At 58.6% G+C, this 26,000-nt stretch overlaps 2 protein-coding genes across 7 annotated transcripts; one reads left to right on the top strand and one right to left on the bottom strand.

Annotated features, from left to right (window-relative positions):
* The first annotated feature begins 321 nt into the window (after positions 1–321).
* On the top strand, positions 322–22,644 carry SMTN (smoothelin). Of its 5 annotated transcripts, none has more exons than XM_080821792.1 (21): positions 322–453; positions 2,178–2,305; positions 7,068–7,216; positions 7,618–7,711; positions 7,803–7,881; positions 7,978–8,075; positions 8,996–9,316; positions 9,405–9,477; positions 10,043–10,120; positions 10,202–10,723; positions 10,925–11,097; positions 14,123–14,275; positions 14,363–14,438; positions 15,522–15,686; positions 15,784–15,846; positions 16,065–16,131; positions 17,039–17,212; positions 17,429–17,543; positions 18,118–18,269; positions 19,232–19,397; positions 22,341–22,644. In XM_080821792.1, exons 2-20 carry the CDS (start codon positions 2,255–2,257, stop codon positions 19,374–19,376), a joined length of 2,748 nt encoding a protein of 915 aa, XP_080677918.1. In that variant the 5' UTR covers positions 322–453; positions 2,178–2,254; the 3' UTR covers positions 19,377–19,397; positions 22,341–22,644. The 5 variants fall into 5 exon arrangements, with proteins under 5 accessions (XP_080677918.1, XP_080677917.1, XP_080677920.1 ...); XM_080821791.1 differs by having other exon boundaries at positions 17,426–17,543; XM_080821794.1 differs by having other exon boundaries at positions 17,426–17,543; positions 19,232–19,300; positions 22,341–22,637.
* A 157-nt stretch (positions 22,645–22,801) lies between these two features.
* SELENOM (selenoprotein M) lies at positions 22,802–25,544 on the bottom strand. Of its 2 annotated transcripts, XM_080821789.1 has the most exons (5): positions 25,329–25,544; positions 24,093–24,128; positions 23,668–23,702; positions 23,243–23,321; positions 22,802–23,163 (listed from the first exon to the last, which is right to left on the bottom strand). In XM_080821789.1, exons 1-5 carry the CDS (start codon positions 25,446–25,448, stop codon positions 23,005–23,007), a joined length of 429 nt encoding a protein of 142 aa, XP_080677915.1. In that variant the 5' UTR covers positions 25,449–25,544; the 3' UTR covers positions 22,802–23,004. The 2 variants fall into 2 exon arrangements, with proteins under 2 accessions (XP_080677915.1, XP_080677914.1); XM_080821788.1 differs by lacking the exon at positions 23,668–23,702 and having other exon boundaries at positions 23,243–23,374; positions 25,329–25,534.
* Between the last annotated feature and the right edge of the window lie 456 nt (positions 25,545–26,000).

The raw sequence follows: 26,000 nt of genomic DNA, 5'->3' as shown, positions 1-26,000 counted from the left end.
GGACTGTTCTGAAGACTCCATGAGTCGGACGAGCCCGCACCACTTACCCCGGCTTTGGGCGCCCTCCACTACTTTAGTGCGAAGCTGCATCCTCCTGCCCATGCCTGCCCAACCAGCCAAAGTCGGGGCTGCAGTGGCCCCCACACTACAATCCCCTACCTGGCCCGCGTAGGGCGGGGCCTGCTATGGGGGCGTGGCCGTCAAATTGAATTTCCCCAATGGGGCACGAGAATGGGTGGAACCCTCCCAAGAATTGGCTGGCGCGGCGGCGAGAGGCGGGGACGGCAGGGAGGCCGGCGCGGCTGGACGGGCGGCGCTTCCAGAATCTCGGGGACGGTTGCTGAGGGGGACTGGGATCCCGGTCGCGGCGCCTTCCGCCTGACCGCTCCTACTCTGTCGGATCCCGAGCGACCTAACCAGAGCCAACGCCGAACGGGTGGGCCGGACTGAGAGGTGGGTGTGCAGGCCTCTGGGAGGTACCGGGACCCCCGACGGGTCCTGGGGGTGGAACCCAGATATCTGGACAGGGGTTCTGGGACTCCCAGACTTGAGAGCTCCCACCCACCCACGGGGGCTGTAAGCCATGGCATAAGGTTCTAGACCGCGGGAAAGGTCTAGAACACACACGGACCTTCAGGAGGTTCCACGAACCTCAGGGTCCCTGGTCTGTGGGGGCACACACTTTGGGGAAGGTCCCACATTACTCTAAGGCCTCTCTCAGTCCCTGCGGACCGCAGACTATGTGTGTGACAGGGAGCTCTGGAACTGAAGTGAGGCAGCAGCGGGAATCACTAAGGAGAAAGACACTTCCTATAGTACCCTGGCGTCCTGGCTTACGTATTAGGGACCCCTGCCCCTCAGGAGACATGGGGGAACTCAGAACCTATGTCAGGTGTTGCTGAGGCACTTTGGGGGGATTACCCCAAAGTAGGTAGGTAGAAAGAGGCAAGGACCCCAACAGAGGGAAGATGGGTGGTTGACACCTATCCAACCCTAAGGGGATGGGAAAGGCAAGTAGCCACTTGAAAAGGCAAGGTCTGAAGAACCCCAGCTGTGTGGATTAGGACATCCCACCACCACCAGACCCCTTCACCGGATGGGGTGACTCGACAAGTGAGTGTTCTGGGGAGGGGGAAGGCATAACTGAGGAATGAATCAGCACGAGGGGGGGGCCAATCCTGGGGCCATTTCAGTCACCACACATTAACTAAGCACCTATGGTGTGTCAGGCTGTGGCCCCTCAAATTCCATAAAGACATGAGGGCTGAGGAAGGAAGGAAAGAGCTGGAAGTTTAGGCCAGGATTTAGGGGGCCACGATGGGCAGTGATGGGGCAAGAGGGAGTGTCCTGAGCCCCTAGGGGCACTTTGGAAGGGGGCTTCAGGAGCAAGAGGGGGCCAAGATTTTGATTAAATCCATCTCTGCCCTGGGTCTTTGGGATCCTTCTTCCCCCCCTGTGACAAATCCCTGGCCCTTTTCATTCCTCACTTTGCCTATCCAGAGGTTGGATGGATCAGGTTCTGAAGGCCATTCTAGCTGGGGAATTAAATTCTAAGTGTGTAAATTGTCAGGAGGAGCTAGGTCCCTGGACACCTGGCTTCATGAGGTCTAGGCAACTGGCATCAGGGGGAGGGCAGGACGGGGAGAAGAAAGGAGTGTGTATAGAGGGCTACCATCAAGAACTGGAAGACAGGATGTTATCTCCAAATGGATTAAATCACCTGGGGAAATGAGGGGCAGTGGCAGCATGGATTTGGATATGGGCACAACCCACAGCCAGGGAGCGTGAGCTTTTGGTCTGGGAGGGAGCTGGGCAGGCCCTGGGGATAGGTGGGTGGGGCAGGAAATTGGAGTCTGGCGGGCACCCCCTGGTGGTGAGCAGGCTGTGGTGGGCCTTAATCCAGGTCTCTACTCTCCCTGTGAAGAGCCCAGTTTAGGCCACGCAGCAGGCTAGCCTTAAGTTAGCTGGGCTTGAACCAGGGACTCCCACCCTTGGTTTGTTAAGTTTTCAGCCTATCAGCCTAGGACTGAGGGAAACTCCCAGCCCGGAGCCACAGGGAGCAAGGATGGGACCCCAACAGATGATCATGGGTTAGAGAGGAAAACTGAGGCACAGAGCCCAAGTGCCTGTGTTTTCCAGAGGTCCCGACATGCCTAATTCATGTCTGTCTCCTGCAGAATTCCCTGAGCTGTCAGGTGCCACAGGCACTGGAGATCTCACGAGGAGGGGCCGGACAGAGGTAGGGGCCAGAGAGATGGCGGATGAGGCGTTCGCCGGGCTGGATGAGGGAGCCCTGCGGAAGCTGGTAAGTGGCCCATTCATCCCTGCTGTGATGACAGGCAAGCCAGGTCAGAGGCAGGGCCTGTCCAGGCTACCTCTCAGCTGATGAGGGGAGGGGTGGAGGGAGGGGGCAGGAGGAGGGCTCAGGAGAACAGGACTAAGCCTGTTATGCATGACTGATGCCGCGGACCCACTAGCATGTGCCTGTCCATGCCGGGTACTAAGGCCTGGTCCCTCCCAGGCCCCCACTGCCACCACCTGTTTAAACAGTAACTGCTGGGGACTCACCCATGTGCAGCTACAGGTGTGGGGAGGCTAGATTTGCTCTCCCAAGCAACTGCCTGGGCAGTGCCTGCCCTGGAGGCTGGCCCAATGATAACAGTAGCAGCAATGATTAAAAATGCCAGGGCACAGGGGCACCTGGGTGGCTCAGACTCTTGGTTTCGGTGCAGGTCCTGATCTCAAGGTCCTGGGATCCAGCCCCACGTCTGCCCACCCTGCCTCCCACCCCAGCTGGAAGTCAGCTTGAGGATTCTCTCTCTCCCTTGGCCTCTCCCCCTGCTCTCACACTCTCACTCTAAAATAAATAAATAAATCTTAAAAAAAAAAAAAGCCAGGGCACAGCAGGGGTCAGGTTGGGTGCTAGACCATCTCACAGAAGCTGTGACTACAGCAGCTCCAAAAGCCAGGAGGGCACTGTGGCTCAGAGAGGTGAAATCACTTCCCCAAGGGCACCCAGCTACAAGGAGGGTGTGCCAGGATCCAAACAAACCCCAAAGAGAGCCATGGGGGACCAAGTCTTGGATAAGTCAAAGCCAGAAGAGCCCATAAAGAGTGAAAGGCCCTTGGGGGGCCTTGGGGCCCCTTATAAGCTCTGTGATTTCTAGTGTGTCATTTTTCCCTTTCTGAGCCTCAGTTTCTTTACCTGAAAAATGGGAGAGGGAGATCTGTGCAAACATATATCCAGGTCCTTGAGTTGGCATGGGGATAGGAGGAGGCATGGGCCCATATCTTAGAGTGGAAGAATAGGCCCACTCTTTTCCCAGCTTCTTGATCTCCCTATCTAAACATAGCCCACCGGTCCCCGTGCACAGAAAGGCTGTAGGGCAACACAACAGAGCACGCACGTGACCACTATCAGGGGCAGGGAGCTACTGAACTGGAGGAGGGGCCAGAGCCCCGCCCCCCAGCCCTTAACCTTTGGGGCGGGGAGGGGGGCGAATTAAAGATTTACCTTTCCTAGGAAAAGGCTAGTGACCTACCCACCCCCATACCATTCTTCTGGAGACAGGAGTCACTGGGCAGTGGCCAGTGTTGCCATGACGTACCAAGGCAGTCAGCCTGTGTGCCCTCAGACCAGCCCCATAGATTTTCTGGGTGTCTGCCATCGCCACAGCCGGCTGTGTGGCAGATTGGTTTTCCAGAAGTTCCCATCACGTCAGCTCGACCTCCCCTCAGGAAGTCAGCTGAGGGTAATAGAGGCAAAGCGTGCCAGAAAGAAAGCCAGGGCCCCGCGCATCTCCGTCTTTAGGGGTCCCCTCGGAGGCTCAGGGCTCTCCAGTTGCCAACCCCGACTGGGCCCATGTGGGCTCGTAAAGAAGCCCAAGCGGTAGCTGCTGTCGGACCAGCCCCGCCCCCTCGCTGGGAAAGAATTAACTAGACGCTGCCCATCGTCTTGGGACCGCGAAGCAGCGCAAGGTCATTCCCACTCCAAGACCGGTTCCTCCACGGCAGGCGCCCGCCATTACTTTGCCCCGGCACTGCTGAGGGTTCCCGCCCGGAGCGCCGGCCTGGCTCCCGCCGGCTTCGTGGCAAGAACGGGGGCGTCCCAAGCCGGGCTCCTCCCCGCAGGGCCGGGCCTTATAAGGGAAAGCTGGCTGGCGCCCCAGCTTCGGGCCGATTCGGGGACCCGGGCAGCAGCTTCCGGCCTACGCTCCCGCACATTCCTGAGGACGGGGCGGGGTGCCTGCACGGGATGGGGGCACTCGGGGACAGGCACGCCGCGTGTCCTCTGCCACATACCCGGACGCCCTCCGTCTCGGTCCCGGGGTTCGAGTTCAAGCTCCGGCGCTCACTAGCTGGGTGACCTAGGGAAGCTGCTTAAGTGCTTTGATTTCCTCTCCGGAGCCGGAGACATTAAAGCAGGCGGTGGCGGGGGCTTCCTGTCTGGCTCCCCACCTGGCGCCCAGTTCGGGGCGGCCCGGGAGGGGCGTGGGCGGTGCCCTGGGAAGACTGGCGGTTCCGGAGCCTGTGGGCCTTCGGCGCCCCCTGGCGAGGCCTCGCTCCATTGCTGGCCGGTCTCCCGGGATAGCTGGAGGAGCTGGGACTGAGGAAATGCCTGGAAAGTCTTCTGTGTAGTGCTGGTGGGGAGACTGAGTCTCAGAGAGATGCTGGGGCCTGTCAGACCCCACCTCCCACTCCCCAAGAGCGAGGACAGAAAGGCCCGGAGACCCGGCCTCCCAGGAGGAGGAAGTGCCCTCTTTCCTCCCGGGAGAATTTTACTGGGCAGTTTCTGAAACCGCCTATCCTCTTCCCCTTCCTTCTGGTGGACGATGGCTCTTTGTACTTCCTTCCCTCCCTCCCACAGCCCCCTCCACACACAACGGAGGGGCTTGAGAGGGCGGGGAACATAAGCCACACAACAGGGATACTGTTGGCGGACCGTATCCAGGCTCAAGGGCAACGTCAAGCTGGGGACGACCAGTAGCATGAGGTTGTCCTTCCCCCAGCCCCGCTCCACTCATTTGGTGGGGGGATCAGCTGGAGCATCCTATTTTCCAGATGGGGACAGTGAGGCTTCTCAGAGGTAGCCAGGTTTCCACATCATGCTGTTTTCAGGGATAAGAACCCCATCTCTGGAACCCAGGGCATTCAGAAGAGATACCCAGGAGACAAGAAGGCTAGACATCTCTTAGCCTCTTTACCCTCTGTACAAGGATACTGAACCAGTTGACCCCTCAGACCCACAATCTCCAAGTGTACCACAGACAGCTCTAGTTCTGAGGCCAGGACTGGAGGGTGGGAAGGTAAGCCTCTTGCTCCCTCCCTCTGCTATAATAGCCCCTTTGGCCTTTATAGTTGTCTCTTGTCCAGGCTAGAGAGGGTTCCTTACACAGTGGTGCCAAGGTACCACTGAGGTACCCACCATGGCAGAGGGACCCCAGCAACAGAGCTATCTTCAGCTTAAGGCTGACCCTGGAGTCAGAGAGACATGGGTTCAATCCTGGCTCAGGGCATTTGGCTGTGAGCAAATGACTTCTCCTCCCTTGAACCACAGTTTCCTTACCTGTCAAATAGGAGTGATAAAGTACCTAGGGTTTCTGTGAGATTAGGGCAGACTGGGGGCTCAGCGCTGGGTCTGTCATAGATGTTCCCGATAAATGTTACTTATGCGTCATATCTTAAACTTACTTGCCCTTGCCTTTCTCTCCTTCTAAGTGGCTGGAACCACGGAGGGGGTGATGTTTACTACATGTACAGCTATGCAGGGGGACCCCAAGTCACTGCCCCCATCCCCACCCACTGCCCTGAGGTGGGAGCAATTGTTCCTTTCTGCAAATGAGAAAACCAAGACACAGAGAGGTTAGGGACATGTTCCTGACCACCCAGCCAGACTGAGGCTGGAGCAACCTGGGGGTTCTGGCCTGAACCTCAAGGGATCCTCCCATAGCTTCTCAGAAATGTGGAGCCTGAGGGACTCATGGAGGGGTCTGTCCCCCAGAACTCTCCTTACTCTTTTCAGACCAGGGCAAGTGACCTGATGGCAGATTGGACCAACCCATACCCCTGCTGAAACCTATCCCCACCACCACTTGGCCCCCTGTCCTGGAGTAGGAAGGAATGATGGGGGAGGAGGCTTTAAAGGAAGGAGGTAGAGGGTTCCTGGACCCTACCCCTGAATGATTTCCCTGGGCCAGTCCTCTCTCTCTTGAGCCACAGACTGTAGAGGGGAGAGATGTAGGGTCTGGGCAGGGGGGAGCGCAACAGAATCGGCTGACTGCCCAGTGAAGGTACCCTTTCTGAACCTGGTTAGACCAGCTACCCCCAATCTCCCAGGGATTGAGGGGCTAAGAAGCTGGTCGGAGCACCTGTCGGCACCCCCCCACCCCATTTATACCCTCTCTAGGGCCCTGGGTAGACCCTAGTGCAGCTATATTATCTGTCTGGGGAGCTGACCCTCCTACTCTGGGCCCTGGAGCCTTTGATGGTGGTTAGGACTGGGTCAGTATGGGGGGAAAAAATAGCCTCTAGCCAGACAAGAAACTAGGACTCCTGAACACCTGCTTCTGCGTAGGTTTTCCCATCAGTCCGATGTGGATGAGGCTGCCACCCTCAGCAAGGCTGTAGTGCTTTGGGACAGAACATGGGAATCTTCCTTGCTCACATGGTAGACTCTAGCCATCCTAAGCACGCTTTGCTCCCCAGAGACCCTGTTGGGAGCCCATAGGATGGCCTCTCTCCTCCTGACTCCCAGGCTGTTTTAGGGGGTTCGGTGAAGGACTCTGAGACAGGAGTCAAATCTCAGGAAGCAATGCCCAGGCGGGCGGTCGCTCACCGCCCACTCTGTAAACGATCATGCACAGTGGGCCATCCAGGAGCTCTATTTCCATGGGCCGGGTCTCCCTGAGACCCTGGGTGGGTGGGAGGGCAGGCTCGTGACAGGCATGTGGCAGAGGGAGTAGACACAGATCACTCATTGTGGCCCAGGCCAAGCTGTGGGCAGCTGGTGCCTGCCCTCTGCCTCAGCAGCCAAAATGACTGGCCCCTCGCCCCCGCCTGTCCCACAGCTGGAGGTCACAGCGGATCTGGCTGAGCGGCGCCGCATCCGCTCAGCCATCCGGGAGCTGCAGCGGCAGGAGCTGCAGCGTGAGGAGGAGGCCCTGGCATCCAAGCGCTTCCGTGCTGAGCGGCAGGACAACAAGGAGAACTGGCTGCAGTGAGTGGCCGGGGGTCTTGGTCACACAGGTGGGAGGAGGCTACACTGGGGGCTCAGCAGGTGTTGTGCAGGCAGGTGGGAGCACAGGTGTGTCTGCTCCCCAGCTGGGTGTGCAAAGGGCAACACAGGCAGGCATCTGGAATACGCCGGGATGTCTGTGGGTCCAGACCCCTCACCAGTCGTGGAGTCCTAGACACGCCTTTGTCAGTAGCATGTCGGAGCCCGTGGTCTTAGTGCTCACGTACACGGGCATGTGTGTGCCAGTGTGTAGCCAGACAGCATGCACTGCCACCTGCCCCCCTTCCAAGGTTCTGGGTACCTAGTCCTGGCCGCTGCCCTCAGCCCACATCCTCTGTGACCTGGCTATGGCAGTGGGGGTCAGAGTCCTCATGTTCCCGCAGCTCTCAGCAGCAGGAGGCGGAGCAGCGAGCTGCTCTGGCGCGGCTGGCTGGGCGGCTGGAGTCCATGAATGATGTGGAAGAGCTGACCGCACTGGTGAGGCCCAGGCCAGGGCAGGGGATGGGCCAGGGTGGGTGACAAGCCAGACTCCACAGTCCAGCTCTCACGGCCTGCTTCTCATCCCCAGCTGCGAGGTGCCGGTGAGTATGAAGAACGCAAGCTAATCCGTGCTGCCATCCGCCGCATAAGGGCCCAGGAGATTGAGGGTATGTGTCCCGCCCCAGCCCTGCCCTGTGCCCTGCTGCTCGCCACCCACATCCCCTCCTGGCCACTCACCTGGCATTTTTTTCCTTCCCTTCCAGCCGCCACATTGGCCGGGAGGTTGTGTAGTGGGCATGCCAACAGTGGCTCAAGAGAGGAGAGCACGGGGCGGGCAGCACAGAGGCTGGAACGGTGTGAGGTAAGGAAGATGGGCAGGGTGGGAGGGTAGCCCAGTGTCCTGCATCCATGGATGCCAGCAGCAGAGAGCATCAGTGTGTCTTTGCTAGGTTGGTACTTGACTGGGGGTGGGCGGTGTTTGGGGGACACTAGGGCCCTGTCTCAGGCCTCTGCCTATTCTCCTGCACAACTTCTGGCCACGTGTCCCCCAGTCCAGGCTCTGCATCTAGCCAGGCCGTCCCCTCAAAGCCATCTTGTCTATACTGCTCCCGAGTGTGTCTCCCATTACCACCCTGCTGGCTTCCCAACTTCCATGCCTACCTCTCACCCACCATGGCCATCCAGCCCTCCATGGCCATCCGACCGCCACTCTGTAGCCAATGCAGTCTCCCTGAAATGCAAATCTGACCTAGGTACCTCCCCAGCTTAAACCGATCCTGAGGCTGTCCCTTCCCTATCCAGAAGCCCACATCCTGACTTTGGCTTATCAGGGCCTACCTATCACACCCCAGCTGACAGGTGGAGCACTGTTCGGAATTGACTATTCTCTAGGGAGTGTGGGTGAGGGGTCAAACTGTGTAGATTCTTTAAGTGGCCAGCAGAGGCCGCTGGGTCCCAGTCCCTGAAGGACTACCCCCACAGACACACACGCTGATTAGCCTGGCTAGGATCCAGGGGTCAGGGGGTCTCTGCTCCAGGGATCTATTAAGGCCGGGAGTCCCCAGCAGGTCTCTTGTCATCCCTGACCCTTGGCATAGGATCTGGTCCTCTCCAAACTACCCTCAACTAGGCAGTGCCAGGAGGCTGGGAAGTGAGGATCAGCCTGCATGCGGGTGCGGGTGTGCTCATGGGAAGCTCTGCCACCCCCTCTGCTTTGCATGCCCTGCCCTGGGCACCTGCCAGTCTGGGGAACCTTGGCTGCATCCTGTGGATCACCCACAGGTGCCAGAGCCAGAGAAACAGGAGCAGCAGGCAGAGGTCCCAGAGCCAACCCCACCCCCCCAGGGCACCACCCGGGATGTGACCACGGTGACACTCCTGCTTCGGGCCCCACCTGGGGGCACACCCAGCTTACCTGCCTCGCCCGTCAGTTCACCCACCGCTGCTTCTCCTGAGCCTCCACTAGAGCCTGCTGAGGCCCAGTGTCCTGCTGTTGAGGCTGTGGGCAGCCCCGAGCCACCCTCCAGGCCACCCAGAGCCACCACTCCTGAGCCCCAGGAACCACCAGCCACCCCCAGCACTGAGAGGCAGGTGGTCAGCAAGGTGAGTCTGGATGAGGGACAGGGATACCAGGCAGGTGAGCTCCTTGATTTGGGAGTCAGGCTCTGCCTATGCTGTGTTTCCCCTGCAGCTCCTGCCTGGCCTCACGGAGCCCCCAGCTGTCCAAGGTCCCACCAAAGGTCCCCCCAACACAAAGAGAGCAGGTGAGGGTCTCAGCAGAGGTAGCTACAAGCCTCCCCTTCTGTGTCTGGAAAATGGGCTCTAGTGCGTAGACAGCTTCAGCTTCTTCAAGCCTAGGCAGTCCCTGACACTCCTCCCACTGCCCTGAAGTGTCCCCACCCCCAGCCTGGCCCGCCCCCCCACCCATGGCCAGAGGCCTCCCAGCAGCCTTGAAAGGCAACAGGCCTCAGACACATTCTTTTCCCCAATAAGGGAGTGCGCCCATCTCCCAGCTGAGGCCATGGGCAGTACTGGCCCCCGGGGGGGGGGGTCCCCCACCGCCATCAGCAGGGAGGATCTGGGCACCCTTCCTCCAGCCCAAGCATGGCCCCAGCCCCCAGGAGTGTCCAAGTCATCCTAGGGTCAGTGTGGGAGGAAAAGGAGGAGCCCATAAGCTAGACACAGCTGAATGGGGAGGCCAGGAGCTAAGGAGGTACAAGATGGGATGGGGAGGCTGAGGTGGTGTGGAGAAGAGAACTATGAGAGGTGGAACCCCCATAGCCAGTCTCCTTTATCTTCCCCCACCTGGCCACCACCATTTCTCCAAAGTGCTAGACCTGGCTGGACCCCGTACCTGCCAACGCTCCCTGTCGGTGCTCAGCCCCCGCCAGCCAGCCCAGAACCGAGGTACTAACTGTTCCCACTTCTGGAGACCTGGGGCAGTCCCTGGCCCACCAAGTCACTGATAGCCCTCTTAATCCCTTCTAGAGCCCCCCACCCCTGCTGGTGGACCTTCCCCATTCCAGCGGGCCGGCTCCGTGCGGGATCGTGTGCGCAAGTTCACCTCTGATTCTCCCATGGCTGCCAGGCTCCAGGATGGTCCATCCCGATTGGCCCCAGGTTCCTCGACCCCCGCAAGACTCCTGGGCCCTTCCCACATCAGCACTACCCCTGCCTCCTCTTCCAGCGGCTCCTCCTCACGGGGCCCCAGTGACACCTCCTCCCGCCCCAGCAAGGAGCCACGAGGAACAGCCAGGCCCCTGGCCCAGCTTCAGAGCTGCCCCCGGGAGGAGGGCCCCAGGGGGCGGGGCTTGGCTGCCAGGCCCCTTGAAAACGGAGCAGGGGGGCCCGTGGCCCGCTCAGAGGAGCCCAGTGCCCCGCTTCCCGTGCCTGTCGGCATTGCCGAGCCAGGGGCCAGTATGAAGACCACATTCACCATCGAGATCAAGGATGGCCGTGGCCAAGCATCCACTAGCCGAGTGCTGCTGCCCACAGGCAACCAGAGGGCAGGTAGGCCTCCCTGCTCTCTCGCCACTGCTGGGAAGGAGTGTCTGCAGCCAGCCACCCACCCAGCTCTGCAAATAAGACCAGCACTGTGGCCAGGGTTCAGGGTGTCTCCAAAGGCTGTGCTGGGAGTAAGGGGCACCATTAGCCTTGGCTGGCATCGCCCTCACTGCAGCTGATCTGACAGTAGCCCTTCTCCCCCTCCAGAACTGACGCTGGGGCTCCGGGCGCCTCCCACCCTCCTCAGCACCAGCAGTGGGGGCAAGAGCACCATCACCCATATCAGCAGCCCCGGGACCCTGGCCCAGCTGGGTAGCATCACTCACGTCACCAGCTTCAGCCATGCCTCCCCTGGTAGCCGGGGAGGCTGCAGCATTAAGGTGAGCCCCTCCTTATCCCACCAGTCTCACAATCCATCAGTCTTCTATAGACCGCTTCAGGGTGTAGGGCTAGCGGGGTTCCTCTGCTCCGCTTCTCCCCCATTGCACCCACAGGGAAACTGAGGCCCAGAGAGAGAAGGTGACTACCTATAGTCCAGAGCCAGTTGGCGGCAGAACTAAGGGCAGACCCAGCAGGTGTGTCAGGAGCTTACTCTGTACTGGCCTCAGGCTTCCCACATTGCTGGTGTGGTCCTTACTCCAAAACTGGTTGGTTCTTTCCTAATGAACAGGTGGGAAAATTGAGGCTCAGAGAGGGTGGTGCGGGCTTGCCCCCTCTTCGTGTGGTAGCCCCAGGGCTCCTGCTCCTTTCCAGACTGGACCTCAGCCCCAAGAAGCAAAGCTGCTGATCTGCTCATCCAAGATCAGCCTGGCCTCTTAGGAGATTGGAGATTAGTGATTACCATCTGCATCTACATCTCTGGGGGGTTGAGCAGAAGCATGGGTGGGGGGATAGGCAGGGGGAGGCAGCAGCCTAACAGGTGCCGTGGGAACTGAATACGCCGTACCTTTCCATTATTCATTCCCAAGCCTGGGATCAGCCGGCTGGGAGCTCAGCTGGGGAAGGGACTCCCCAGTGGGCCGTCTGGCTGCCCAGGTAATGTCCTCTTGGCTTCACTGGGGACTGAATGGGACTTTGGTTGAGGTGAGATGGCTAGAGCCAGCTTTGGGCCTTCTCGGGGGTGACTGGAAGAGGGCGGGGGCAAGAAAATACCCTTTCCCCCTCAAAGCAGGACCTGTCTGCTCTCTGCCAAGAGAGTGAGGGGATGGTGCTCTTGGGGTGGGTGGGAGGTAACAACAGTGAGTCTTGCGTCTAATGCCACCAACTCACCTCAGTTTCCCCATCTAGAATCGAGGGAAAGCAAAAAAGTGCCTCAAATGGGCTCAAAATCTGTGGTTGGATCCAAGGGCAACAGGCAGGCCAGAGAATGTTTATGTTAGGGATGAGACACTGGTTCTAGCACATTGCTCAAAGTCCTGCCTCTCTGCCTCCATTTCCCCCATTTGTTCAAGGCTTTCTAAAATTGCATGACCTAAAGGCAAAGGAGCGCAGGCTCTGGAGTCTGGCAGGCTGGATCCTCACAGCTCATGCAAATGGTGGCCCAGGCAGGCCCATTCCTTGCTACCTGCCTCGGTTCCCCGATCTGCGGGGCATGGGGCTGTGGCCTTGGTAGTCCTTCAGAACCTGTGCAGCGTTGCTGTGCTGCCTGTCTGCGATCTGTGCAAGGCCAGGGCCAGGCCTGGCGGTCTGCCTGCTTGGGCAGGCCACCCCTCCCCCACAACCCCCTCCACAGGGAGCCCAGAATAGGTTTCTATTTGGGCCCGGGCCCCAGCCCCAGCCCCAGCCGGCGGGTGGCAGGCTGGGAGGCCGGGAGGCCAGCAGGGGCGGGGCAGGCCCACTGCCCTTGCCTTCGCCCTCAGGCCAGCTGCAAAGACTCTGACACTGCCAGCCAGAGGCAACTGTCCCTATCCCTGTCCCCATCGTCACCCCACCATAGAACCCCTGCCATCACCATGCCGGGGGTCCCGGGGCCCGGGTCCGAGCTGGCTGTGGCCCTTGAGGAGCGATTGGGCTTGGCGTTGGAGGAGCTGCGGGCAGTGGCTGAGGCTGGCCGGGCGGCAGTGACCCAGGCAGCTGAGGCAGCAGCCTCGGCCATGGAGCCCGTGGCCCGGGCCGCTGAAGAGCTGCGGGTGGAGACGGCAGCGCTGAGCCGGCGGCTGGATGCACTGGGCAGGCAGGTGGAGGTGCTGAGCCTTCGGCTGGGGGTCCCACTTGCGCCTGACCTTGAGCCTGAGCTGGAGCCCAGCGAGCTGCTCCTGGCTGCTGCCGACCCCGAGGCCCTCTTCCAGGCGGCTGAGGATGCCGGGACCCCCGTGGCCCACCCGCCTGCCTTCAGTACCCGCCGCCGCTCCTCTGCCAGCCTTGCCCGCAGCAGCAGTCTCGTAAGTCCCTCTGGGCCGGGGGGGGGAGTGTTGAGGGGGTTCTGCATGGGAGGGTCCTTAAGATATGCCTCTACCATCTCTGAGCCTCAGTTTACCTATCTGCAGAGGGACTGGGATGCTGGTGCTCCAACGCTCAGGCAAGAGGGTGCCAGACTCCTGGCCCTGAGGCGTGTTTGGTGGCTGCCCTAGCAGCCCTTGGCCAGGCCCCAGCCCCCACCCCCATCCCTACTCTGCCGCAGCCAGGCTGAGTCTCCCTAAAGCAGCTGCCACTTCGGCTCTCCTTACCCTCACAGCAGACAGAGAGGCCCTGCCAGGAGGGGAGGGGCTGTGATAACTGGGCTGGGGGCTTGTCTGCAAGTGGTTGGAAGGTGGCCTGGGAGGGGTAAGGCACTGAGTTGGGGCTGCACGCCCCTTAGAGGGAGCAGGGGCAGGCTTCAGAGAGGACTTGGCTCTGAGCAGCCCCAGACAGACACCTGGTCAGGAGCCCAAGGGCCCTGGCCCAGCCCCTTTGGAGCGTGTGTGAGTATGTGCGTGGCTTGTGCTGCCTGGGCACTGGCCCAGGAGGACCCAGGCCTTGGGAACTACCAGCACAGCCTGCCTGGGAGGGGGCTGAGTCTGAGAAAGAACTCAGACTCAGGAGTTAAGGTACCTTCAGCTCAGACCCCAGGCTGCAGGCAAGTCATGCAGCTACTCTGAGCCTCAGTTTTCCTGTATGTTAAATAGGGACAGTAAAATCTCTAGTGTTTATACAATGCTCACTACCAAATGAAAGTCACCAGTATTGGTACCATTGATTGTACTAACACAATTCCAGGGAGATGGAAAGCCCTATGGCAAGGCTGTCAGCACCTCTTACCTGAGCCTGACCACAGTATGACCATCCTCGCGTGGGCAGTCTGACCAGTTGGTGGTTATTTCCAAGGCTGTGCCAACAGACCCAGGGCCTGGTCCCCCATCCCCTGGGGACAGGGTTGGTTTCATCTATACTCCTCCTTAAAGTGTGTGCCTTCTCCTCGCCCTGCAGATGGAACCCGAGCCAGCAGAGCCCCCCTCTGCAGCAGTGGAAGTGGCTAATGGCGCCGAGCAAAGCCGGGTGGATAAGGCACCAGAGAGGCGGAGCCCGCTGAGTGCTGAGGAGCTGATGACCATCGAGGATGAAAGCATCCTGGACAAGATGGTGTGGCCATATCTGGTGGACTAGGGGTTGGCAGGAGCCAGGAACCAGCAGGCAGCAGGTGGGTAATGACCGCGGTTCTCTCTGCAGCTGGATCAGACGACAGACTTTGAGGAACGGAAGCTCATCCGGGCTGCACTACGCGAGCTCCGACAAAAGAAGAGAGGTAGAGAGCCCCTTGCCCCATTCCAGATCCAGCTGCTCCCTCCCCCAGTTGCTCTGGGGTCTGTTCATGGACACTCTAGTTCAATAAACTGCCCTACCCAGCTTCTTCTCTAGCCCCAGATGTTCCCTGTGTCCTTCCCCCTGGATCCAGCTTCTCCCTTCCCTAGCCTGCCTTTCCCCCTGGCTACTCCTGTTATACCAGCCCCAACCAGCTTCTCTTCTCCATCCTAGCCCCAGTTACTCCCTTTCCTAGCTACTCCGTCTTGGATCCTATTGCTTCCCCAAGTACTGCCAGCTACTCCTTCCCTGAATCCAAATACTCCTTCCCCCAGCTGCTTTTCTCTCCTTGAGAGCCACTGATGACCTCTGTAGCCTCTGCCCCCCACCCAGCTTCCCCTTCCCTGAGCACAGCTATTTCCTGGATCCAGCTATTCTTTCCCTCAGATTCTAGATTCACTTGCTGCTCTAGATACTCTCTGAAGCTGACTGCTTCCTCCAGGCCCCACTGATGACCGCCTAGCCCCTCTGCTCACCCGCCTACTTCTTTAGGCCCAGTTATCCTTCTTGCCAGCTTCTCTCCTGACCACTCTTTCCCTAGATTGAATTACTTCTCAGGTACCCCCAGTTACTCCCTCCTTGGATCTAGATATGTCTTCCTCCAGCTGCTCTTTTCCCCTTAGACCCATTTAAGACCCATTCAGCCACCAGCCTCACTCAGCTTCTCCTTCCCTGAACTCTGCTACTTCCGTCCTAGATCTGCATATTCATTCACTTGGGAATAAACTAAACTACTCATTCCCATAGGAACTCCCTTCTTGGATCCAAATACTTCCCCTTTGAGTTTAGCTAGTCCATATTCCCTTGTTCCTGCCTGAGTCCATTGCCACCCACCACACCCCACCCCCTTCACCCTCAGCTACTCCTAGAGAGGGCCCTTGTCCCCTGTGTCTTCCGTATTTCTAACAAGTTGCCCTCCACCCCGTCTTGTGTGCCCTGTGTGCCCGTGCATATGTGCTGTGTGGGTGATGGGTGGCCCTTCTGGGCATGCATGGGGCTTCCCCCCTGCCACCCCCACCCCGCCTAGACCAGCGGGACAAGGAACGGGAACGGCGGCTGCAAGAGGCACGGGCCCGGCCAGGGGAGGGCCGTGGCAACACAGCCACTGAGACCACCACGCAGCACAGCCAACGGGCAGCTGATGGCTCAGCTGTCAGCACTGTCACCAAGACCGAGCGGCTCGTCCACTCCAGTAAGGGGCCAAACAGGGCTCAGGGCTCCAGGTGGGAATATAGCCAGCCCACTGGCCCCATGCCTCACATTCCTCCTCTCACCCCTTGCCCCTCCAGATGATGGCATGCGGACGGCCCGCACCACCACAGTGGAGTCCAGTTTTGTGAGGCGCTCAGAGAGTAAGGCTGCCTGGTGTCACCCTGTGCCTGCCTGCCTGCCCACCTCCTCAGACTCTTCCTCAAGCTCTCTCTCTGTACCTTCATCTGTGTGTCTCTGTCCAGCAGTCACTTTCTCTTCTCTGCCTGTGGCTACCACCATCTGCCCCTCACAACCCCCCACCCTATCTTCTGATGTTCACCCCAAGCCCTCACCCTTCTCCTCTTCCCCTTTCTTGCAGATGGTGGCAGCAGCACCATGATGCAAACCAAGACCTTCTCCTCGTCATCATCCAAGAAGATGGGCAGGTGAGCACAGGTACCCATCCCCGACTACATGGTACCTCACTGCACACCCATTCTACAGAGGGGTAGACCATGGTGCTGGAAGGTAATAAGCATACAGGCAGGGAGAGTCAGAGCAGGAATCCAGCCACTCCTGCTCCCCTTGTGATCTCTCCTGATCCGCAGCCACACCACTGGGGAAGCCAGAGATTTGCTCAGGGTCTCCCAGCTCTGAGTGGCAGTAATGGCATTGAGCCCATAGAGAGCCGTGCCTGCCCCTGAGCTGCCTGGTGGCCCTGCCACTTCCCAGTTTCTGCAGACCACGTCCCATTTCACAGAGCACTCTGCACCTTATTCTCATGAAGGAGGACTACACCTCTATCCTACAGAGTATCTCGGGGCTGGTAGGCTCAGAATGCAGGCTGGGAACCAGCGGGGTTCAAGAATTCTGAGTCAGAAAGACCTGTGATCATGTTCTTGCACTGCCCCCCCACCATGCCCTCTGAAACCTGAGGCCTGTTTTCTCAGCTTTAGTGGAAATGGCAAGGGTCCTCCCTCCCCTTGTGATGTTTAAAATGGCACATAGGAAAGGCTCAGTAGGTATGAGCTATTATTATTACCATCATTCTGATTATGCTGGTGGGCATTATTGATAGTGTCCAGAGTCTGAACTCACCTAGTAAGTTGATCAGAGATTGTGCCTTCTCAGAGAACTCCCCAGGGCCCAAGTCTGTTGAAAAGAGTGGTTCCCACCTTTATGTCCTTTGAGCTCCAGTCTACTCTGCAAAACTGGTGTGATGAGGATGCCTCCCTTGCTGACCGGTGTTGCTGGTGGTGGATATACCGCAGGGTGTAGAGTACAAGACTCCTCCCTTGGCAAGTGGGTGTTGGGGCTCAGGAGGAGCCTAACAGTCACCTCCCTACCCCCCAGCATCTTTGACCGCGAGGATGAGGCCAGTCTGCGGCCCGGCAGCCTGGCGGCACTCGAGAAACGCCAGGCAGAGAAGAAGAAGGAGCTGATGAAGGCGCAGAGCCTGCCCAAGACCTCGGCCTCTCAGGCGCGAAAGGCCATGATTGAGAAGCTGGAGAAGGAAGGCGCCGCAGGGTGAGTGGCAGGGGGCGTGGCTGGGCGGGGCTTAATGACAGCGTGGGGCGGGGCCAAAGACGGGAAGGCGCTGTGGTAGCCGTGCTGGGAGGGGCCTGAAGGACGAGGAAGGCGGGGCCTGGGACAGGCTGGGTGTGCAGGCAGGGGCAGTGGCCCCTATGGTCCTGTGACCCGGCCTCTTTCCCCTCCACCAACCCCAACGCTCCCCTACAGCAGCCCTGGTGCACCCCGCGCAGCTGTGCAGCGCTCCACTAGCTTTGGGGTCCCCAATGCCAACAGCATCAAGCAGATGTTGCTAGACTGGTGCCGAGCCAAGACTCGTGGCTATGAGGTGAGCTCTATGAGGCCAGGCAGCCTAGCTTCTTTCTTCTACCCCCAATCCCCACCCCGCAGCTCTGCACCGACCTCTTGGCAGAACTCCTTTCTCACACTCTGTGCTTTTCACAGCCCCCATGCCTGGCAGGGAGGATGGAAGCCCTCTGTGGGATGAGGAAACGGGCTCAGCATGCCCTAGGTTGCAGAATAAGTGATTAAGTGGAAAGGTCTAATGAGGGCCCAGTTCAGAGCCAGACCTCACTCTTGGAGTCCCCCCTCACTGCTTTCAGAAATGGGAGTTGGGGAGCTCTGTAAATTTTTATTAGCAAGGGAAATAGTAAGGGAGGCATGACCATGGTCTTAGCTGAGTGGTGCTGGGCTTCCTGGTGGCTCTGTGCCAATAAGTAGCAGATGTGGGAGTTGACAAACTGAATGGAAGGATGCTCACATTCCCACTGCCCAACCGCTGTGCAGCCTTGGGCAAGCTACAGGGCCTCTCTGACCCCAATTGCCCTATGTCTGGAATGCCAAACTCTGGGGGCACAGAAGTTACAGGGAAGCTGACCGGTCCTCCCACCACCCATACATAGCACGTGGACATCCAGAACTTCTCCTCAAGTTGGAGTGATGGGATGGCCTTCTGTGCCCTAGTGCACAACTTCTTCCCCGAGGCCTTCGACTATGGGCAGCTCAGCCCGCAGAACCGGCGTCAGAACTTCGAGGTGGCCTTCTCATCTGCTGAGTAAGTGTGGGCCCCAGCCCCACTGGTGTCAGCTGGGCATCCGGGGCTACGCATCTGGGCCAGGCCCAGCTGCCCCAAGGCCCCCTGGAGCTGGCCAGCCGCACTGTCAGACAGCGGCGGAGACCCCCTTCCCCAGAAAGCCCCTGCCCTCTCTACCCTGCCCACCCGCCGCTGAGTGTGCCAGGTGCCCGCCGGAACGAAAGGAGCCGCCGGCCCGCCTACCAGCCCCTGCCAAGGCCCACCAGGTGGCCCTGTCCATATCCCCTCCATCCTCCCTCTGCCCCTTCCTCCCTCTCTCTCTCCCTTTCTCTGTCCTGCTCTCCTCCCACCATCACCAGAGCTTCCTGCTCCCACGGGATCCCGGCTGGAGATTCCAAAAGGAGGCTCCTGGCCCGGGCCCTGGGCCCGCCCAGCCTATATAGGTGTTGCCAGAGGCTTATATAGGACATCAGCAAGCCCTCCACTTTGGAATCGTTACCCCGTCTGCTCACCTCACTCTCAGCACCCTCCATCTGTCTTTCCTTTTCTCCTTTTCTCTTTCTGGTTCCCCCAGATTTCTTCCTCTTCCCCCTCCCCCACCTCCTCTCACGCCTCCCTCACCCCCCGTCCCTGGGGCACAGCCCTCCTCTCCAACCTCAGTTGCCAACGCCATTGCCCCCCCCCACCCCGTTCCCGCTTGCCCCGAGAGTTCTCTGCACCTGTGACTGGTCTGGCCCCCCACCCCTGTCTGCATCGCACACCATTAGTGATGGGTAGTGAGCGGCACGTCCACAAGGGGGAAGGGGCATGCGGGGAGGGGCCGACAGACTGCAGCACTGAGAACGTAACTGAACTCTTGTCTCTGTGTGTGTGTGTATGTGTGTGTCTCTCTGTTCTCTTGCCCTTTCTCTTCTCTGCCTCTTCCCCCTCTTCTCTCCCGGGCCCTGCCTCCCCGCCCCTTCCCGGCCCCCTACCCTCCCCAGGACCCATGCGGACTGCCCGCAGCTCCTGGACACAGAGGACATGGTGCGGCTTCGAGAGCCTGACTGGAAGTGCGTGTACACGTACATCCAGGAGTTCTACCGCTGTCTGGTCCAGAAGGGGCTGGTAAAAACCAAAAAGTCCTAACCCCTGCTCAGGGGCCCCACGGTGAGAAACGCCGCCTCGCCCAACTGTGCTGTATCTGGAATCTGCTCAGAGGGGCACAGAGAGAGACCCGGGAGGTGGGGGGGGGAAGCAACTGGACCCCGAGAAGAGCCAGAAGGAGCCAGACATGGCCCTATCTTCTGGTAGTTCAGGGCCCAGCAGGCAAGACCATTCTATAAAGGGGCAGTGATCACCCACATGAGCAGGCCTGAGATGGAGCAAGCCTAGGAGGGAACCCCAGAGGAGGCACCTGACCCAGCCTGCAGGCCCAGGACAGCTGTCTGAAGAAGTGCACACTGAGCTGGGATCTGAAGGACAATTTCGGGCTAAAGGAGGGAGAGGGAGTCCCAGAAAGAGGGATGAGCCTATGCACAGGGCTGGGGACAAGAGGGATGGAGAGCATGGCATACCCAGAGGGGAAGGAAGTTTAGTCTGGGTATGAAGGGAAGAAGGGGCCATGAGAGTCTGAACTACTTCCTGAGGACAAGAGTCATAAAAGCTTTCCAAACAGAGAAGGGATGTATGTCGTCTGGTAGGCATTTTAGAACAATGCCTGGATGAGGGATGGGGAGGGAAAGAATGGGCTAGATAGCTGGAGCAGCTTAATAAGAAGCAGGACAGATTTCCTCATGTATCCAGCTGGGGAGAGAGAAAGAGGCTCAAGGAATCTGCTAGGCCTCCAGTTTGGGCCCTGGGGAGCTGGTGGTACCATACTCATTGGAGAGCTCAAGAGCGGGGACAGTGTAACAGGAAGATGTTTCTGGATCTCTAAACCAGCTCTGGCATTTTCTCTCTAGTCACCTCACCTCAGAGCCACAGTAGAAAATTCGGGTCCTGAGCTAACTGTCCATTCCAGATAAGCTGCTCAGAGGAGAAAGATGGCCCAGCATCCTGGAGGTTTTAGGTCAGAGACAGGGCCAGAAACTGGAACTCCAGACTCCCCACTTAGCGGCCCATCCTCTTTACCCCATCACTTTCCCACCTATTGTGTAGAGAGAAGAAAAGACAAAGGCTCAGAGTGAGGGGATTGTCCAAAGTAATGTGAGTCAGGGACAGAGCTAGTGGTGAACTCAGATGCCCCTCAGAGCCTGGAGCGGGGGAGCGGGGAGGGGGGGGCAGCCAACATATGCACACATATACCCAGAGAAGCCATGCAGGTGAGGGGAGGATGGGCTTGGTTCTATCTCCAGGTCATATATGGACTTAGGAGCTGCTGCCCAGCAGGCTGGCCTGGAAGGAGAGGGGCCCAACCCAGCCCTGATCCAGTTGGAAAGTGTGACTCAGCCGTGCTGTTGCTTGAATTGCCCCGTGTTTGGCCTGTCACTGGGGCAGCTGGAGCCCTGAGCCATGAGCCCCAGTGTAAACAATGGCTTTATAAGGTCTCCAGGGAAGACACCAGAGGTGGGAGGGAGCTCCATGTTGGGGAGCCCGGGATCCCTGGGGAGATAGCCACAGCTTGAAGAAGCTGCAGGGACAGGCTGTCTTTTTCCCTATAGTAGAGCCAGGGAAATGAATCTAGCCAGGGCCAGAGATGACCCCAAGGGCACCATAGCACGTCAGCAACAGAGTCAGAAACCACCTCATTCATCCTAAGTGTTCCCAGGGTCTCCCATGAGGCCGAGACATTGTTGCTATAAAGATGGAGAAACTGAGTCACAGAACAGGGCAGAACTTTATCTAGCACACACAGCTGATTAGGGGTACAGCCTGGACTGAAACAGAGGTCTCCTGCCTCCCAAGGTTCTTCCATGAAGGAGTCCAGGTGAGCTGGGAGTAGGCCCCATCCCTACCATGGTCTCAGGTTTGACTTTGATCAAGGCACAAGATGAGAGGAGGTAGTCCTGGACCCTTTGGTGTGTTGGCAATAGAAACAGTTCCTGCCCTTATGCCTTCCCTGCCAAAGGAAATTCAGTTAACATGGACATGGGAGGGAACAAGGCAGAAAAGGTCTTGCTTTGGGAGAGGAGGGGGAAATGGAGCCAAAGAACAAACACCAGCTTTAGAGCTCTGGGCTGTCGGTTGCCTAGTGGCTGCAGCCCACTGACTCCAGAGTGGGGAGATGGCTCCTGCAGTAGGGAAGAGGGGGCTCCAGGAAGGTGTCAACACCCAGGGCTGGGGTGTTGAGTCCCAGGAGGCCCAGCCCTGCACCTACTAAGCTATGGGTCTTGAAACATGCCTCCTGGTCTGTGACTCAGTTTCCCTATCTGTAAAGTACAGCTAGCACTCTGGAGGATGACAGAAGGGCAGTCCTACCTTTGAGGATGTTGTCCTGTCTGTATTGGTTGGGACCTTCATCTGCCTCCCCTGCTCTACCCAAGGCAGGTGGTAAGAATTAAATAACTACCCCCCCACACTCACTGTCCTCCATCTTATATAGCAGGATTGTCCCCTCGTGCAAGGACAGGGGTTCCCAGGCCTTTCTGCAGGAGATACCAGGACAGGCATCTGAGAGCTAATCCAGGGCACAGAGGGTTACAGGGGCAGGTCCTGACCGCAGAGAAAGATTTCCCATTGGTAAGGCCCCACTGGATACAATGGCCCAACCCAGAGGCTTGTGCCAGCAGGAGTGTGCCATTGAGGTTGTGTAGGAGATGGCCCTCCAGAGAGAATATGGGTGGGAACTGGAGGCAGGACACCCCCCCACACCCCGGGGGCTAGGGGTAGAGAGATGGACTGCCCAGAGTCGAATGGGGCATGGCACCCCTCTCCCATCTCCACCTCCACCTACCTGGCCTGGTTCCCATAGTGAAGCTTCTAGGCTTGGGTGAGTGGGGCCTGAGGTTTCCTGTCTTCCCGGAAGGCTTTTACCCCTTCAGTCAATCAAGAATCTGGAGTTTATGGAAGACCCAACAGGCTGCAAGCAGTGAAAAGACCTCCAGGTAGAGGGTAGCCACAGGAGGTGGGGCCGGCGCTGACAACCACACCCCCCGTACCCCCTCCCTGCAGGATGCTGGTGGACTGCGTGCCCCTGGTGGAGGTGGAGGACATGATGATCATGGGCAAGAAGCCCGACCCCAAGTGCGTCTTCACCTATGTGCAGTCGCTCTACAACCACCTGCGGCGCCACGAGCTGCGCCTGCGCGGCAAGAATGTCTAGCCTGCCTGCCCGCACGGCCCGCCTGCGGCAAGCTGCCCCCACCATCCAGGCACAGTCCCCTCCCTGTGCGCCTGTCCACTGCTGCCCTGTCTGTCGCGACACCCTCCCCCGCATACACACGCTGCGTTTTGATAAATTATTGGTTTTCAACGACTCTGACTCCTCTCTGCCTCTTGGGCTTGTCAAATTCAGGGCAGCTTGGCAAGGGGTGCACACATCCCCACTCCAGCAGCCAGGTATTTGGGTCTCTCGGGAGTATTAGGGGGACTCCTATTCCCCACCCTCCCGCAGCAAGGAAGGAGTCGAGTCTCAGTTAATGCGGAAGAGGATTTAATTGATCTGGGTAGGGAAGAAAGGGGTTAGGAGGTAACCCCAACTCCATCTCTGACGGCTCTGGGACGAAGCGTCGGCCCTCAGCGAGGGAAGTGCTCCCGGGACGCTGAGCGCTTCATTCTGTCCCCTGGGCTCAGGCGGGGGCGTTGGGGGGCTAGGTTTGGGCCCGCGTTGCCGGACTTAAAGGTCAGGGCGATCCGGACCGCCTTCGGCGGGCTTGGCGGGCGCCTGCAAGTACTCAGGAGGAACAGGTTCGTCGGGCGCCGCCTTGCGGTAGAAGCCGAGCTCCTGCACCAGCTCATTGATCTCCTCGCGGGTCATTTCACTGAGTGGGATCCGCTGAAGTACAGGAGGAGTGGGGTCAGTGCGCCTGGCCCCGCCCCCCCGCCCCGCCCCCGCCCGGCTTCTAAGGCCTCACCTCTAGTTCTTCGTAGCGGTGGCCCAGCAGGACGAGCTCTGGGTCGGCCCCTGGAAGGTGTTTCATTACCAGGTTGTGACTGGAGTTGTTAAGGTGTGTGGTGGTGACCCGAGGCAGATGGGGATCTCCCACCTATGAACAGCAGGTGAACAGCTCTGCCTCTTTTGCCCGGGTAGGGCAGGGATCCCCCATTTACACGTGAGGAAATTAGAGTTCAGAGAAGTAAAGGGCCCTCTTCTCGGTTTTTGTGTCTACAGCAGTCGTCACTAGTCAATTTCTCTTGCCTATCACCTAGGGAATCGCTGAGCAGTCACTATCAATCAATTCCACTTGTCAGATGAAAACCCTATCTCTGAAGGTAGGGGAAGGAAATTCTCCCAGCTCCTCCTCCCCACTCACCCTCCCCCACAACGGAAGAAGGATACTATAAAGGGATGTCCTGGGTGACAAAGGCCTTCACCTGGGGGAAGAACCAAGAGAATCAGACCCCAACTCCTTCCAGATACCAGCAAGAAACTGAAGCCAGCTGAGATCACACATTCTTGACTCCCACTCCAGGGAACTTCCCCCCAGCTACTGTGTAGGAATATGTTACCCATCCCCCAAGGGGCTGAGTGGAGACAAAGCTGGAGACTCATTTCTTCAAACTTACCTCCTTCAGGGTCGCCTGGCTGGCTCAGTCGGTTAAGCGCTGGGCTCTTGAATTTGGCTCAAGTCATGATCTTGGGGTTGTGAGATCGAGCCCCGAGTTGGGCTCTGTGCTAGGTGTGGAGCCTGCTTAAGATTCTCTCTCTTCCTCTCCTTCTGCCCCCCTCCCTCTTTTAAAACAAAAAACAACAAAACAGCTTACCTCCTTCAGGCGATTCAGCTGTCATCCTCCACAGGTCTGGAGGGGAACAAAATCAGATAGGTCAGGAGTCCTTAATATCTTCCCAAACACACCCTCAAGACCATTTCACCCTACTCCCAGAGTTGGGTGGGGCTGTGGATTACCCCTGGAACAGCAGTTCCCAAGGTGTGAAGATGGAATTCCCTATGACAGAAGGGGGAAACTCTGTACAGATAGGAAAACTGAGGCTTACAACCATCAGAGAAAAGAGGAGCAAGACGAGAGACCCAAAGTGCTTACCAGCCTTGGGGCTCTTGCTTGCACACCTTACTGTTGACTCACTCCCGATGCCCAAAAGAAATGATTACTTCTCTCAGGCAGTAGAGTCCTGGGCCTCGACCTTGGCCCCTAGAACCTCAGGGTGGAGGCAGGCCAGAAGGAAACAGCTCTGAATTGCCCTGTGAGACCCCATTAGAGATACCTCCCATCTGGTCCCTACCTAGCCCCATGCAGAGCTGGGCCTCCATCTGGTCGCTTCCGCAACATGGAAGCAACATGGGACGATGTGTGGGCCCCTCCCTGCACTCCCAGAGGGGAGGGACACCTCCAGCAGGAGTCCAGACCTTAGGACCACCTATTCTAGTCCTCCTTCCTTCTCCCCCACCTTTTGTCAGACAGAAAACTAAGGCCCCAGAGGATCTGTGATGGTTCAAGTCACACAACAAAACGGGGACTCTGACGGGTAATTAATTTCCCCACAGAGGCGGTTGGGGGCTTGCTGCAAAGTTAAGTGTTGGTAATGCAGTTGGCTTTTGCATGGTGAGGTAAGCGCCCAGAAAGTCTTCCCTCCCTCTGGGGAGGGAGAGACAAACCGGAACTGGGGTGGGGGAGGAAGTCCGGGGGGGAAAAAGTGGAGTGATGGGACGATGTAAAGTTAGGCTCCAGAGGGCAGGTTTGGAAGAGTCACAGTCTGGGAGTAGAGTTAGGGGACAGGGCCAGTATGTCTGGGGACCCGCTGTCCAGGCGCATGGGAAATTAGGGAGGAGTTCGGTTTTCCAGGCCGCAAGATCGGGTGTCTCAGGCTTCCACAGTGGGTACTGGGGCGTCCTGAGGCTGGGGAAAGGAAGGGAGTGTCCCGGCCCTGAGGGGGACTGGGGAGTCGGGAGGGTCCTGGGGCCAAAATGAGCGGTGATTCCAAAGCTAAGGGGCCACAGGGTTGGGGGCAGTGGTCCCTGAGCTAGGTATCAAAGCACTCACCTCTACCCGGGCCCGGGCCAAGCCGTGCAGACGGTTCCAGTCGGGCCGGAAGGTAGTGACGGCGGCCGCGAATGCCGCGAGAAGCAGCAGCAGGGGCGGTGGAGGCAGCTGGAGGTGCATCGAAACCGGGCCGAAGACGATCCTCAAGATCGAGGTGAACCGCCGGACCACTGCGCCACGTCTCGGTCCGCCCGCTGGCCCGGCCCCGCCCCGCCCCGCCCCGCCCGAAGCCCCGCCCCTAGCTGTCAGTCTCCGCCCCTGGGCGGGCTCTGGGGCCTTCAGCTCTCTTCTGGCAAGGTTCGGAATCTTCTCTGGTTCGGGATCTTTTCTGGCCCTCAGGCCTTTATTTTCCCAGCCCCGAGAGTGTCCACGCTCCCTCTGCCGACCGAGAGCGCAGACGCTAAGGCAGGATGCGGCCAGACAGTGCCCCCTTATGCCAGCAGGGGGCGCGGGAGGGATGCGGACGGACAAGGGAGTTTCTGGGCCAGCCACTTGACTTGAGGATGGGGAAACTGAGGCTGGGGAATTCTTGTTTGTGTCTTTAATTTCTTTAGGTGAAATTCCGATCTAGGTTTCAAATCCCTGGAGCACACATTATGGCGGAATGTGGGATATTACGTGCTCTGTAGGGGCTGGAAGGATAAAAGGGTTAATACACATAAAGCTCTTTAG

This window comes from Martes martes, assembly GCF_963455335.1.
Source record: "Martes martes genome assembly, chromosome: 13".
NCBI lineage: Eukaryota > Metazoa > Chordata > Mammalia > Carnivora > Mustelidae > Martes > Martes martes.
The sequence above is the reverse complement of the archived record's forward strand: the minus strand, read 5'-3'. Positions and strand labels throughout refer to the sequence as shown.